Source organism: Lepidochelys kempii, chromosome 24 (assembly GCF_965140285.1).
Source record: "Lepidochelys kempii isolate rLepKem1 chromosome 24, rLepKem1.hap1, whole genome shotgun sequence".
NCBI lineage: Eukaryota > Metazoa > Chordata > Testudines > Cheloniidae > Lepidochelys > Lepidochelys kempii.
The window spans coordinates 1076900-1092639 of record NC_136403.1 but is presented as its reverse complement, the minus strand read 5'-3'; the positions used below and the strand labels follow the sequence as shown (position 1 = coordinate 1092639).

At 49.2% G+C, this 15740-nt stretch overlaps 1 protein-coding gene and 1 long non-coding RNA gene across 4 annotated transcripts in view; one reads left to right on the top strand and one right to left on the bottom strand.

Annotated features, from left to right (window-relative positions):
- The window catches only part of LOC140902638 (uncharacterized), a 70474-nt gene that overhangs the window by 20576 nt on the left and 34158 nt on the right, over positions 1 to 15740 (top strand). The gene's annotated exons all lie outside the window — the stretch shown is intronic.
- The window catches only part of KCNN3 (potassium calcium-activated channel subfamily N member 3), an 82101-nt gene continuing 67548 nt past the window's right edge, over positions 1188 to 15740 (bottom strand). For 2 of the 3 annotated variants that reach the window (XM_073322900.2, XM_073322902.2), the window contains 3 exons: positions 13570 to 13697; positions 13218 to 13287; positions 1188 to 10263 (listed from right to left, as the gene is read on the bottom strand). In XM_073322900.2, coding sequence (XP_073179001.1) covers positions 9967 to 10263; positions 13218 to 13287; positions 13570 to 13697 — 495 coding nt within the window. In that variant the 3' untranslated portion in view covers positions 1188 to 9966. The remainder of the gene's footprint in view (positions 10264 to 13217; positions 13288 to 13569; positions 13698 to 15740) is intronic. The other variant, XM_073322901.2, reaches the window with a different exon arrangement.

The following is a 15740-nucleotide window of genomic DNA, read 5'->3' as shown; positions in this document are numbered from 1 at the left end:
AAACAGATTCCTAAGGGAGCACTGGAAGGTAGCAGCCCCTTCAAAAGATAACATTTTTGTGGGGTGATGTGATCCTGGTTTCATTCCTAACAGGAGAGACAGTATGAAGTACCACCGCAGTGGTAGGTGGGCTCTGAGTTGAAGCATCAAGCATCTTTGGTTTTGTCTGTATCAGTTTGTAATAAGAGTTAAAAAGCTCCAGTGCTCTCGGCCTGTGGAAGGCAGGGAGAAGAATCTTTCTAGTTCAGATTCTGGGGCAGCCTGGCGCTGCTTCTTCTGCCTCTTTGTTCTGTGTTTGCCATCTCCTGCTCAGACTCTCATTCAGAAAAGATACAGGCTTCAGTCAGATTAGGGCCAGGCTTGGGGAAGCCCCTTCCCTGGGGAGGAAAGTCAGCAGTGAAGTGTCCAAATGGACTCTGCTGGCTTAAACTGGGGAAGCTGCTGCTTCTGCTCCAGGAGACTTGCTCGGGAAGTTGGAGGCTTGTCTCTGGTGTGAGTTGCATTGCTCACTGATGGCAGATTAATGGCTACTATTGTCTGTGCTCTGCAAATGGGTTAATCGCTGTGACTCAAGAGGAGGATTGGACAGCTGGTTAATGCCACTTGCATTCTGGAGACAGAACGGCCACAGGCAAAGTGCCATATTCGTTGTGGCTCTACCGGCGGGAAGCACTAGAGTGAGGAAGACAAGGATGGCCTTGCCGTTAAGACATCGGGACTCACAGGATCTAGGCTCAAGTCCCAGTTCTGCCACAAACTCCCTGTGTGAATCACTGAATCTGTCTATACCTCAGCTCAGGAGCAATGCAAAATGATCTCTCTCACAGGGTACTCATGAACGTCTCAGAGGTACCCAGATCCACTGCGGTAACAGGACTGTGAGCACCGAGTCAGGTAGTATGGGGGCTGTCACTTTCCTGGGAAGGTCTAGTCAGCATTTTGGAGGCCTCTTTAATAAATATTCTGCAGGAAGTAATAAAGCAACCTAATGAAATGTCTCCACATGACTCACTTCCAAAAGACCCATCTTCAGAATGCCGCAGCAGGGCAGCCCGGAGAAGTGGAGCCTGCTTCTTCCACATGTCCTGGTGCTCTCCCACTGCTGGGCGGAGGTGTGGGGTGATGGAATTCAAAGCCACCAGACCTAGCATTGGCTCTTTCAAAACACAAGAGAAAAAACCTCCAACTTGTTCATAAAAAGTTATTTAAAAAGAGAGAGAGAATCATAACAATGTACACTGCTGGGCAGTTTGGCCTTGGTAATAAAAGGCCTTTTTCTGAGCAAATATATTTAAGATCAGAAGGAAAGAACAGAGCTCCAAAGACCAATATGACAGAGGGTTCTGAAGCCTTTATATATGTACGTATAGATTGTATATTTGTGGGTGTGTGTGTGTATATATGTAGGTATCTACCTACTTACACACCCGCATAGTAAATATTTATAGATACTGACCTCTTCAGATTTAAGTCCAAGGCACTTTTTACAGTGAACAGGTTAAAGCCATTAGTTTAAAACATGCCTGTTTCTGGGTACAAATCAGTTTTACGGCAATGCTGTCTGATGCATCTCCGCCCCTCCCTCCCAAATTTAGGGAGCCCCGGGTTGACAGGGACCACGCATATGATTAGCAGAAGAACTAGGAAAAGTAAGCACTGGATCAAATCCAGCCTGTGGATACGTACAAATAACAACCAGACATGATTCACAGTTCAGGGTTAGTGAATCAGAGTCCACTAAGTTCACTGGGTTGACCTCGGTCGGGGCAGTTCCCCGGTGGAATCCTGGACTGGTAGTTAGCCAAGAAAGGAGATATTTTCAGTAGCAAGCCAGTGGAAACCCTGCCCTGCTCTGTGTCTCACAGTAACTGTGCTGTTAGCAGGGACCCAAAGGGCCCAGAGGCAGAGTCTGAAATGAAGGGAAAGCCTTTGAGATGACTTTGAACAGAAGCAGTGAGAAAGCAGCACACTTGTTGGGTAATGTCCATTCAGGCAGGAAAGTAAAACTGAGCATCTTTGTTAAACATTGGGCCAGAGGAAGCGTCAGGAAAACAGCCCCAAGTTTGACAGAGGGAGGGGAACTAATCCTGTATCGGAATAGTTCCCCAAACCCCGAAAAGCCCTTCTCTGTAATTCAGTTCTCATGGTGTGGAGGGGGGCACAGCTGGCTAAGGGGCTGTGGCTGGGAGAAGGGCAGATTTTTGTTCCCCCACTGCCTTCAGGGAAATGTTTGTGGCGGTTAAGGATGGTAATATCGTCAATGTTTCCCTGTAGAGCCAGGATCCATTGTGGCGAACTGACCCGGAGGCAGTTTGGGCAGGGAGTCGTTGGCTGCCAGAGGAGACAGTGAAAATGGGGTGGGTTGAGGGGAAGCCAGAGTGGAATAGTGCAGAGGGCTCATCCTCTGAGCAATTCCACCGGTCTCGGGACCACCGCTCGTTCCATGGTCTGGCAAACCTGCCCCCATCTGTTTTGCTCTCTCATGGGTTTCCTGCAGGGATCTTTGCCTTTGCAAGAAATAACAAATGATTCTTATGAGAGTCCCAGGGGCAGGAATGCGCAGTTGGACTTCTCCTCTCATGCATTCACCTTGACTAATAGTTTGCAGACTGGAAACAGAGGAAAAGGGAGCGAAGGATGTTTGTTGCCTGTGATAGGCTGGCAGCTGTGCATGTCTGAATGGTGCTGAGCCAGGGCAAAGAGCGTTTCTGCTGGGGGCAGCGCTGGCGACTCAGCGGAAAAGGGCGTTTGGATCGCCAGGTAGATGAAGATGTGCTGGGAAGCATGGGGGGGGTTGTTCTCTGAATGGCAGCTCGTCGCTGTAAGGGTGCTGCTCCGGAGCACTGCAGACAGAGCCCACAAGCAGTGGGGACGACAGGACAGGACAGGACACTGACGTACAAGGCACTGAACAGGAATACAGAACAAAGAGGTTTAGGGCCGGGCTCTTTGGCTGATCTAGCTGCTCCGTGCTGCATTGCTGATGCTCTAAAGCTGCTTTAGCCAGCCCAAGAAGGTCACTCCATTGTAAGACGGAGCTTCTGGCCACTTCCCGCTCTGGAGGGAAGGAGTCTGACCTAGGCCCATGTGCCATGGGGATCACTGGCTGTAGTTCCAGACCCTTGGGGCCATTTGGAGCAAGTGTAAGTTGGAGCAGCCCTAATTCGGTAGAGGGTGCCTGGCCAGGCACCAGCCACAGAGGAGTGGAAAGGGGAGAGCCTCATGCCAGCTTTGCACACCCACCCCATGTGCAGATCAAGCCCAGCCCAGTTCCAAGGCAGCCATCAGACTAGATATTGGGAAGAGGATTGTTTGTTTGCTTGTTCCGAATACTTGCAAGCCACAAGCATCAAAAACCCAAAGGTGGGACTGGATGAGTCCCCGGAAACTCATAATGTCTCTGTTCTGCAGTAAGGAATATCCCCTTGTACCACCAGAAAATCAGCCCCTCTCAGAATTTAGGACTCTTTATACCAGTGAAGAAATGTGTCAACTCTGCCCTGTGGCAGTGTCGTTCTGGGGTATCCTATGAAGCCTGGTATCACACTGGCATCTTAGAACTGGCTGCCATATGAGCCCAGAGGGTCCTGGCCCCATCCAGGCCTGGCATGGCGCGTTCGTTTCTGGCTAAGAACGTTGAGCAGTTCCTCGGGGAGCTAGTGGTGACCAGGCGGGGCAGTGCACCTCAGTGAGGCACAGAGCACTGTCGGGTCTGTTTCACTTAAAACAATTTCCCCTGGAAGCAGACCTTATCTGCAGCAGCAAACATAATCGAGGCAGGGCAGTACTACACTATCGCACAGGAAGTCAGGTGATGACCGAGGGCAGGGGAGAAACAGAGGGAGAACTTTATTCACCTCCCCACCCCAAGGAAGTCCTGAACACACATGGTCCTGGGGGTCTCGGGGACAACAGCTGCTGAAAACCAAACTTCTCTGCTGATCTACAGGCCAGGAGCGACACATGGAGCTTCCGTGTGCTCCCTCCAGCTGCCCTGCAGACGTGCTCTATTCTAGGAGGACATTCGGACCCCCATCCTTGTCTGGGCGCAAGCTATTCCCAGGTCAGAGCAGTGCGTCTGCATCCTGGGCTTTTGGCCTCTGTCAGGGGGCACTGAGCGGAGGCCGTCAAGCCTTGTTATCCCGACTGAACAGCACAGACTGCACTGAGACCCAGGGCTCGGGAGAGGGGCATTTAACTGCTCGTTCCACAAGCTACTACGCCCCACTGGGAAAACTTGAGTTTGCAGAGCTTGGATTCTGGATTCATGCAGTTTGTGGCCTAGGCACCAGGCTCCTGCATTCATCTGGAGACAGAGAACGAGGGAGAGAAACGGTCTGGCAGGGCATGTTAGGACTTGAATGAGAGCCACTTTAGCTGGTGGAAGCTGGGGGAGCTTCTTTGCGGTCAGTAAAGCTACACTGGTTTGCACCAGCTGAAGACCTGCATTGAATCTTTCCCTTCTCTCTGCCTAGCGCCTATATCGTGCATATTAATCGTCACAAATTCAAAGGGTTAGGACTATGTGGAGTCTCTACAAATGCATTGCAAAGGCTCTAATCTGCTGACCATTTGCCTTAGTCCCTGTGTTAAGCTAAAATCTGCAGTGACATGTACTCAGAAACAGACATTTTGACAGCAGGCTGACACCTCTGCCTGCTAACCAACTAGTTTGATAGAAAAACGTAATGGAAAGTTACAATACCCTTTATAATATAGCAATATATTTCATAGTTAAAATAAACTATTATGCTTTCTCCTATTATTAAAAAAAAAAAGCAAGCGGTACAGAGGCAAGATGCAAACCCATATGGATGCTTATCATCTAAGTCTGAATACAAACATTTCAGGTTTAAGAGTTGCAAAGAGGATGTTTTATCGGTTCTGGCATTCTGCTTCTTTGTGGTTTTTCCCTCATGGACCGTGCAGAATAGAGGTTCTTGGAGCAAAACTGAGGTTGTGCCAGGAAATGAGATTGTTGAAGATGGTTGGGTCCTGTATGAGATTCAGGATGAGAATTTCTCTGGCATTAATGAGCCGGAGAATGTTTATTTTTCCCCTTCCTTCTACCGTAAAACGTGGGCATTGGCTGGTTCAGTCTGATTTGCGTGTGGTTTGTCACTGCTTTTTGGCGGTAGAATGTCAGCATCTCTTTGGGCTGATAACTATGGTTGAATTTTACTCCTGTGCTTTTCCTCCCTCAGTCTCAGCTAGTCTCGGTTCTTCCCTTCCTTTGTTCTGGTTCAGTTTGAGGGGGTGTCATCTCCTGGCCCATTACTGCACATTCCAGAATGCCTTTCTCAGGTGTGTAAACAGAGATACCCCCTGCCACTGGGAGATGGAGACTGGTTGTTAAAGATTTGCCAATGGACTACTCGTAGGGAAATTCCAGTTCAGGTTAGGTGTTTCCAGTATAGGAGAGATGCCAGTTACTTGTTTATAAAAGGAGTCCTATTAAAGCGGCTTAGTAAATCTAGGAAAACTCCCCTTAGTTACTCAGGGTAAGCCTAGGACATTGGGGAAATGGATACTATACAGCAGAACCTCAGAGTTATGAACACCTTGGGAAGGGAGGTTGCTCGTAACTCTGAACTGTTCGTAACGCTGAACAAAATAGTTTGGTAGTTCTTTCAGAAGTTTACAGCTGAACAGTGACTTAATACAGCTTTGAGACTTTACTATGCAGAAGAAAAATGCTGCTTTCCCTTTATTTTTTTAGTAGTTTACCTTTAACACAGCACTGTCCTGTATTGGCTTTTTTTTTTTTTTTGGCTCTGCTGCTGCCTGATTGCAGACTTCCGGTTCCAAATGAGGTGTGTGGTTAACTGGTGAGTTTGTAACTCTGAGGTTCTACTATATTACAGGATGTGCCTGTCTCATTAAGATAATCAGTGGCTGGCTTATCCTTCTACTAGCAAAGGCTGCCTGACAGCAATGGCTCTGTAGAATCGTTTAAATGCCACTGCAAACATCATTGCTTTCACTTCCATACTCACCTTAAAAATGGTAGCTGGAAACAAAGGAGTAAAAACGGGTATCAGAGGTAGAGTCAAACATGCTGTTGCCACTGAGGATTGGATTAACCAGACTGCTGTCTAGGGTGCTGAAATGTGAGGGAATGCAGAATTGGTGGGGTGGAGCAACAGTGGAGACTGGTAGTGCAATGGTGACGAGTACTGGACGAGCCAAGTGAATCACAGTACGTTGCTTATTGCCACACCAGAGATACCAGCTGGCAGGGCAGTCGAGTATCTGTGTCTCCTTATAAACCAGCAAGAAACTTCTGTCAAGATAATAATCAATCCTAATGAAATTACACTGTACTAGACAGTTATGCCTGAAGAAAAATTCTCATCCACCACACGTGATATTGAAGCTTTCACTGCTTGTGCCTCATTCCTCACTAAAGCTTTGAATCTGTTAGTGATTTGGCATTTTCTAGTCTCATCTCATTCAATAGGATTTACCAAAATTGAGTATTAGGCACAAGTTTCCTGCTGGTGATACTAATCCTTTGCAACGGATACTCCCATTAGTGATCTAAAACTCAAGGGTATATTTTTCTGTCTCTTGCTAGTCCTTATATCACAGATTCAGTGTAAGTTGCTGTAGTTTAGTCCTCTGTGAACCACCAGAGATGAAGACAAGTGTATTTTATAACACTACTTAGCATTTCTAAAGCCTTTCTCAGCTCTAGACCTGAAAACACGTTATAAAGATGGATAAGCATTGTCCTCACATTCTTACAGGAGGGGAAATGGAGGCAGAGAGATGAGAAGTGACTTGCCCAAGGACTAGAGCCAGGACTAGAACTCAGGGCTCCTGACTCCCAGTCGAGTGACCTAACCACTGGCCTACACTGTGCCCTGTGCAGTTCTGCACATACAAGGTATTTGAAAGGGGGAGCAGATGGCTACTGTAGATTGACCAGAAGGAGGTATTCTGACTGGAGGGACACTGGCAGTGATCTTAGTGTAGCCATCTCTCCTCTCCGAATGCTGCATGTGCAGTTGGGGCGTTTGTGGCTGGGACGGAGGGAAGCAAGGACCAAACGATGGCAGTGGAAATGGAAGCATTCCTGAAGTAGGAGAAAGATCTGATGGCTACGACTTGGAGGGTGAGAGGCCAAACCATGGTGTGGCTATAAACCAGGAAATCTCTCCCGCTATGGAAATGGGTGTGTCTGAGCCCTGGTTCCCCACACTGCAATGGGCTTTGAGGGGTGATGGTGATTATCTAATGCTGCTGTGTGGAGGGAAGAGTCTGCGATGTCTCAAGATGGTGAAAGATGTTCTGGGTGAGGAGTACCACAGCATTGGCGCAGGAAACCCTCTGAGGGTGGGGCTGATGGAAAGGTGTCCATGGTGCCCTTGTTCCTGTTGGCATGGGGCTGTGTAACATCCTGCCTTGCCTCTGCAGTATTTTGCTCCTGCTCTACCGACGGGGTTAGTCAGACCTCTGGGTACTAGGGCATTGTTAGCAGAACTCCCTTGGTGTTTCTGCCACAATATGCAGCAGAGCAATACCATTGTGCCACCAGCATTCCAGGGGGTAGAGCAGGTGGGAAGAAGGCGTATTCCTCTCCAGAAGGTGTATTCCTCTCCAGCTAGTGATTGTTTTCTAAGAAACTTTCATTGTAGGGCTTGAGGTGCACAACACCTACCAGCAGCAGCAAGGAGAGTTTTGCATGTAAACCCCTGTGCTGATGATAGACCCCTGCCTAGGTACCTATGGAATCCAGTGTTCTTTATGGAAGTGAAAGAGTTACAGAGGAGAAGCTTCCAGGCTAAGTATGCCTGGAGTAACACAGTGACTTTCACTACAATTAGCAGACACCACTGGGTGATGTGTAATTAATATCACAGAGTAATTACATGGTTACTTCATCCGTTTAAAAATATATAAATATCCTCTGCTGAGTGTTCATTGAGAGCAGCCAACACCATCCCCGGAGTTCTAAGAAAGCAAGCAGCGCCTTGGGCTGCCTGCAAAACTCTGAATAAAGACCATACAAGGCATTAAAACAACAAAGGCAGGAGCTGGGGCTGAACAAAGAGTTTTAAGAAGTGAAAATGTCAGAGGGCGAAGGGAACGTTTTAGTTCCAAGGGGAAGCTGGGAGGTGTCCAGGCCCATGGTGACAACTAGCAAGGATTAGCCATCTCTCTCTCATGGACTCTCCCACCGTCAGTGGCAGCAACTTGCCCGTCCAGCTCCACTCCTGACTGTTGCTGTGGAAGGCAGCTCCACCAGCAGCTGGCCACAAAGGGCAGCACCCAGTGGTGTGGATGTGTCTAGCTGCCTGCGAAGCCGTGCACTGCACCATTTACCCCCAGGTGGTTCTGCTGCTATCTACCAAGACTCAACAGAATCACTGCAATTAATTAGTCTTCTGTTTTAAACTGATGAAGTGTCCTAATCAACATTCTTCTGTGTTTCTCCCCATTACTACCTCCCATTAAAGCCACCTCATGGTGAGGTCACAGCAGTGTTTGAGCTAGTAGAATGTCGTTGTCAGCCAAGGGGAAGAATTTTTAAATTAATGTCACAATTTAAGACCCTCTCTCTGATTGGCCCTTGGTGTTTCACCTTTCAGTTCTGAAGCCCCTTCAAAGAGTATCTGGATTGGAAAGGTACTGGATTATTTGCTGAGACTATTACTGGTGGCCCTGGTTTGTGGGTGATGCAGGTAATTCAAGATCCACCACACAACTTTTTCTACTCTTCAGAGGGGTTTTCAGGAGGAATCCAGGGTGCCCCCTTGAAAGCCCTGCAGTGCAATGACCCTTGCGCCACTCAAACAGGACTGGATGCAGCTCCAGGAGGAACCATCTGGTTCCATTCCACAAAGCCCTTCCTGACCATTGGCTGAGCGCACTGGTTCTGCAGCCCTCCCTGCCCTGCTGACGCAGGATGCTTGGAACTCGGATGCCTCGCATGGCTCTATTGGAGTCATGGCTTGACAAAGCCCTGGCTGGGGTGATTTAGTCGGGGATCGGTCCTGCTTTGAGCAGGGGGTTGGACTAGATGACCTCCTGAGGTCCCTTCCAACCCTGAGATTCTATGATACTATGAGTGGCAGTGCATTTTTAAACCATCAGCATTGGATTGACTTGCAGTGTGTTTCATCCAGGCCTCATCATACATCTCCCTGTAACCGCCATGTAATGCAATAAAAACCCGCACAAAGCTGGCATGCCCCAGATGCTGTGCACAACACCTGAACACTGCGCTCCAGCACATGGCTTCAGGCAGAATATGGACTCTGAAGAGACTCAGAATAGAGCGAACGAAACACCCTCCCCTAACTGGAAATGTGTGTATGTGGCAGTGTTTTGGCCGGGGGTAGGGTGGCAAGTGGGCCTCTGAGCTCAGAGCCTGTGCAAGAAGGCAGCTCCCCAGGGGGGCTGTGTGAGGTGCAGGAGGCAAAGGGATAGCAGTCTTGGCAAATTAATTGTCCTCCTCCCTGACTCTTCCTTGGCAAGACACTTAAACAGGGCTGGGAGGAATGGGGACGAAGGAAGGCCCTGCAGATAAGCAGCCCCTTTGCCCATGGCTCATAGCCCACCCTGTGGAGTACTCTCCCTCTGGTACAGCTCCATTGCTTCAGTGCTTCGGACTTTTTTTTTTTTTTTTCCCTAGTTGAAGACCTGAGATTGAGTGTGGATTTCTGTCCTCCACCAAACACTGCAGCAAAGGCCTTGCCAGAGGCTTCCCCTCACATCCGCTTCCTTCTCGTCACACGTAGAGGCACCGAAACAGAGATTGGATTTCTGGTTCCAAGGCGTTGTTGAACTCCGAGGGCTCTGAGCTAACCTCGGCGTTAATTCAGTCATGCTTTCAGCATTGGCTTGGCCTGGGTGTTTCTGTGGCGGCCAGAGGGCCGGAAGAAAGTTGACTTGACTCTGAAGACCTACAAGTAGCTCTTCTTGTTTGTCTTCGTAGGGCTTGGGGGCTCGGTCTGCAATTTAGCAGCTGCTTGAACTCGTGTAAGGGGTTGGGAAGGAGGTGGAGCTGACCCCAATCGGACTGTCGGACAGGGGTGTCTGCGGGGTGCCCCCTGCCATACTGATGCCACGAGCCTCGATAACAGCTGCGAGGAGCTGCTGCTGCTGGTGGCGCAGGGTTTCTGCGATGAGCAGGGGAAGAGAGTTGAAGCTAGTGGTGAGCTGCTCCAGTTTGGACTCTAGGCTGCCAATCTGCTTCTCCAAGTCCTCACTCCGGTCATTGAGCTCTGTGATCAGGTCATACATAACGTTCTGCATCTGGGGGACAAAGAAGACATCAGTGGGATTAGTGCAGAGGACACTAACAACCAGAACAAGTGGGAGATAAAGGCCGTTTACAGCTGAGCTGGCACAGTTGGCAAAGGCCTGCAAGAATGGAGTAGCAGCCAGCAGGATGTTGTATATGAAAGACCTGCCCTGTCTCTCTTGGAGATCTGAAATATTTGGGCGAGAACCTCTTTGGTTGCATTTCTGATGGGCGGGGGAGAGCAACAAGCTGGCTAACCCTGGAATGAAGCCTCAGAGGCTGAGAGTTCTGTACTGGGACTAAGAAGAAAACATTTCACCCTGTGAAAGCTAAGTGGCAAACGCTGGATGTTTACTCTCTGTCCCGCCAAGCTGTTGGCTGCAGAAACCTTGAAAATACATCTTGTTGGCAAATCCTGGGAAGATGACGGACAGAACGTTCTCCCAGTTGAGGAGCCACTAACCAGCTAATGGCCAAAAATTAAGAAATTAAAACTGGCTGCTGTCTTTTGGGAACGCTTGGAATCAGAGTCAGAGCATATAGGACTAGATCTAAATAACAATGCTGCTTCACACTCAGGTAGCACCTTCCATGGAAAGATCTCAAAGCACTTCACAAAAGTAAGGGTTGTCTAAGGCGCCTAGAGGTGAACTGATTTGTTCAGGGTCACACGGTGAGTCAGTAGCAAAGTTGGACTTGCCCCTACTCTAACTAATAGGCAAGACTTCCTCTCTGGAATCTGGCATGTGGAAATACCAGCTATTTTGGAAATTAGAGTCTTCCATCACATTTGGTCCTTTTTGCTGGGATTTGAGACTCTTGATGTGGTCTGAGATGAGTGCACACACATGCAACCTCAGTGAACTGATTTCTGCACACCCCCACCAAGTGATTCTGATGATTTTCATAAAATAGAGTGGATGGGGAACTGATAGAGACTGTGAAAGCAAAGAGATGAGAACAGACAAATACAGGTGGCAAAAAGGGGAGAAGAAAGAATATAAGAGGGAAAATTACAGCAGGGAGATGAAAGTTTGATTAGAGGGAGCTAGGGTACAGTTGCACCTAGCTAAAACAATACTTGTAACAGAAATAGAGCCTTGTGTGAACAGCGAAGCCTTTTCACATGGATACCAGGAAGAGGGAAATCTCTGTTCAGAGACTGAACTTCCATTGCAACAGAGCAAATTGCAACAAAAGTGCTGAGTCAATAAGTGAAGATGTTTCCTGTGTAGCGAGGCACAAGCATATTTCCCAAATCAAGAGAGAAGTCTTTAAAATGAATCAATGACTCGTTAAAAGAAAAGCCGGTTACAGGATTTTGCTGTAAGGAGTTTATTCCTTTAACAGGTTTTTACCAGAGAGATGCTATGCTCTTCTATTTCGTTGCCTGGTGACTGAATGCCAGGGGAAGCCTGGACAGAGACGAAAGATGTGAGACTTCTGGCTGGTCCAGAGCATCCCGGTAAGAAAGACATTGATCAGCAGAACATCAGAGTTCACCTCTTGGCTGCAAGGTGCACACACTGGCAGCAGCTGGAACAGTCTGATTTAACTCTTTTCTGGCAGGACTCAGCCTAGGCTTGATTGTATCAGATACTTAGATTTATTTACTAGCAGTGCGAGCAGCCTGTGCAGCTTCGCCTCTGGCTAATGCTCTGCAGCTTGTTCTGTGTTACGATCCATCTGCATGCTGCTGAAATGATTAACCATGATCCCCAGCCTCAGCTACGCCTATCATCCCCACAGTCATTTGCATGTGTTCTGTCTCCACCTCCAGCCCTTCATCTTCTGCACTGTGAGCCCTGGAGGCCATGAAGTAGTCACCTGTGTTTGTACAACACTGAGTACAACAGGGCCCTCAGCCTGATTGGGGCCTTTGGGCACACTCATAATACAGTAACAACAAACAGAACAGGGACCTGCTTTCTGGGTTGGGCTGGATCTTCCTCTGGTTTCAGGATACACTGCTGTGTGGGTAGTTCCTGAATTGCTCGTGGTTTAGTTTGGGACACTGATATTTGCATCATAAGGATAATCCCCATTGGGGACCTGCTGTCTTAGCCCATCTCCGCAGTAAAGACAAGCCATCGCATTGACAGCAACCCAGCTTCTATTCCTTTGGGAGAGGAAGCACCAAGCTGCTCCCAAATTAAATAATCTTTTCAGCAGGACACCACATGTGAAAACTGAGCTCTTAGTCTGGCTCTCCAACTAGGTTTCCTGCTGCTACGAAATCTAACCCGGGATCAAGATGAGAGTAACCAGAAATAATGTCCTCCAAACTCTGCCAATGGCGCAGCTGGGCGTTCCAGGCCTGGGAGCTTTCAGCTCTGGCAGTTCTTTGAAGACATGCCCATTGCCACGCTGCTGTGGCTCCACTGATATTCTGTCTCTGGGATGTTAAAATGAGGAGCCCGGCGGTGGGGGGAAAGAATGTACCAGAATTTTGTCATCAGACGAAGAGCATCTTTGGCTAATGTTTCAGGCTGTCATTTTCAACAGGGCCTGAGCTAGTCCAGCTGCTGTGGATTTTCAGTGGGAATTGGGCACCTGTCTGCCTAAAGCCCCTTTGAGAAGCCTGATCTTAAAAGATTGATCCCAGATCCTGCTTTGCTGTGTGTGGGTTGCAAATGGAACTGGCACACCCCATCTATGCCAGCCGTTCCCATTCCAGAGATGAGGCACAATACTACTGTACCTATCCAACTTCAGCCTCTGTTAGAATCTGCACAGCAGCATCCTAGGAATCCAGCCCCAATCTCCAAGTGCAGCAATAGCTACAACCGGGGGCCCTATCCCTTGCTGCAGGATCTGAGTAATGTCCCCAACTGCCATTTCCAGATGCTGAGTGTTTGACCTTTTGTCTACTGCATTCAGCCAGCTCCGACCAGTTGATTATACAGTAAATGTAGATGAAAGGCTTGCAGCCCTGTGGGCCTCGGAGAGAACTTCAGAGACTTGCCTTGGAAAGGTCAACCAGTGTGTTGGCCTGGTCACTCAGCTTCCTCTGCTCCATCTTCACACTGCGCAGCCTGTGGAAGAAGAAAATGCTGATACAGCCATGTCCCTTTTCCGTGTGCTGGTCCCTCCATCAGCATTAACTGCTTTGGGAACCCAGCTGGGATTAGCCACACACAGCAAACAGGTAACAAGATACAAGCAAATTTATAACGGCATCTGGCAAGGAAATGGAAAATGGCTCGGATTTTCTTCTCTATGAACTGAGCTGGAACATGGAGGTCTGGACCATGCTGATCATTCTCCCTCCCACCCCACTGTTCTTCTGGTCGCCATTTGGAGTGGATTCCACTTACTGGTGAATGGCTTGAAGGAACTTTCTCTGATGCTTCCTGACTTTGGCATGATCAATCTTCTTGAGCAGCTTTGTGTGTTTGTAGATAAGCCACGTTTCCCGAAGGACGTTGGCTGCAGCATTCTTGATCTGCAAGACAAAAGCGGAGACCAAGCTGCAGGTTAGTTCCCCCACCTAGCTCAGGGAGCATATGGGATGCAGTATCTCGTATGTTAGGCCTGGGGCAATGGTTTGGATTGGTCTGTACTGGTATTTTCTGAACAGAAATAACACCCTTTACAAGGGGATGATCTGGATTACTCCAAGCTGGAATTTAGAGGGACTCTGAGCCTGAATCGCACGAATTCCTTTGGATGATGCTCTGACTGACGTATTTAGGCAGGGCTCTTTATGACCTTGATCCTTCAGGTCTTCTGGGTTGCACAGCAGGATGCAACAGGCTGTTGTGCTCCAGCTTATCTGCTGCCTGATGTGTCCATCATTGTGGTATCTGAGCACTGAGTGGAGAGCTCTGGATGTACGAGGAGGCCTACACACATAGGGGTGAGCACTAGGCAGAGGGGAGAGAGGACTCCCCCAGCCCTCTGAGTGCCTGTGTCCTGAGGAGTTGGTCCTACAACCTGCTGAGCACCCTCCCCTCCCATTAAAGTCAGTCAGAACTGAGGGCACTCGGCACCTTACAGGACTGCTCAGCACTTGGCAGGATCGAGCCCTTGCTTGCAAGAGTGACGGGTAAGAAAGAGGGTGGGTGGCAGGTCTGAGGCGACATGGGATGAGTGGGCTCCTCCTTATGCTGACGAGGTGCTTTGCTGGGCACTTCGCACGCGAGGCAGGAGTGGGCTGGGGACCATGCAGCAGCGTTCTTGTTTGGGTTCCCCCACACTCCCCAGCCTGCTCCTCACTTTTTACCTTGTGCCTAAATGTGCAACAATCTACCCTGTGCTGGGCAGGACCACGTTCTTCATGGAATCAGTTCCAGGCCATCCAAACACCACTGAGAGTCCCTGGCAGCTAAGTTCCCTCTAACCAGCTATCAAGAGGCGCCCAGGCGTGAGAGGCGCCTCTCCTCTGGACCCAGCAAGAGAGGGCTGGGGGAGTCCTTTCTCCCCACCATAGTCCCGGGTCAGTCTGCACCCAAACCACTCATCCCCGGCCCCTCCCCAGAGCCTGAAACTCCAGCTGGAGCCCTCACCCGGCCACACCGCAATCATCTGCCCCAGCCCTGAGCCCCCTGCAACACTCTGAACCCCTCGGCCCCACCCCGCCACACATCACTTCCATTTTGGTGTACATAACAAAATTAATTCCGCACATGGTTGTAAAAAATTAGAGGGAACGCTGCCTGGCAGATATTTATCCCTGTGCCCGAGAGGGCATGGATTCTGTGTCAGCTGCCGGTGTGAACACGCCTCACGTGCAGAGCGGAATCCACCCCCAGTGCCAGCTACCCCTTCCCCACGGCAGCCACACCAGTGTCACCGCTGTTTCACACACAGGTAGGTTTGGTAACACGGGAAATGGGGACAGCACCACAGCCATTTCCTGTACTTATCCCCAAGGATCAAAGCCAGAGCTTTTCCCCTTTGCAGCTCCCTCTCCCTGCTATAAAGTCACATATTCCTGCGGATGGCTCCTATATGCTGGAATGGAAACGGCTGATATCACTCAGTGCCCCACCGATTTGAGACAGACCAACAGGATACAGATGGTTAGGGACAAAGTTTTCATTTAAACACAGGCATCTTGAGTAATGAGTGAGAAGAGCAGGGGGAAGCATTCCTGGGTTGCAGGCAAGACAAACGGATTTTTAATTAACTGTTACCTTTTGGGTTTTTGCATGTTTTACTGTGTTGGGAGTTTAAGCACAGATAACCACTGCTCAGACATTTCCAAAAGCATTACGGATTGCTATGGTTCTGGGGCAGGAGAACAAAGAAGTTGTGAGTACCAGGGGGAATTTTTATACACAACCTTGTGTGAGTAACCAACAGCCCGGGAGACTCAGGTCCTCTGTCTACAGAACTGGCAGTGCAAGTGAAAGGTTCCTCCAGTCTCTTGGGCCCGTGTGTCTCCACCGCTTGGAGGGACTGACTGCGGGACAGCAGTCTCCATGGCTCGCTCCATCTTTGGCCTCTCTGCGGAGGCTGCCAACCAGCCAATCGTTTGCTTTTG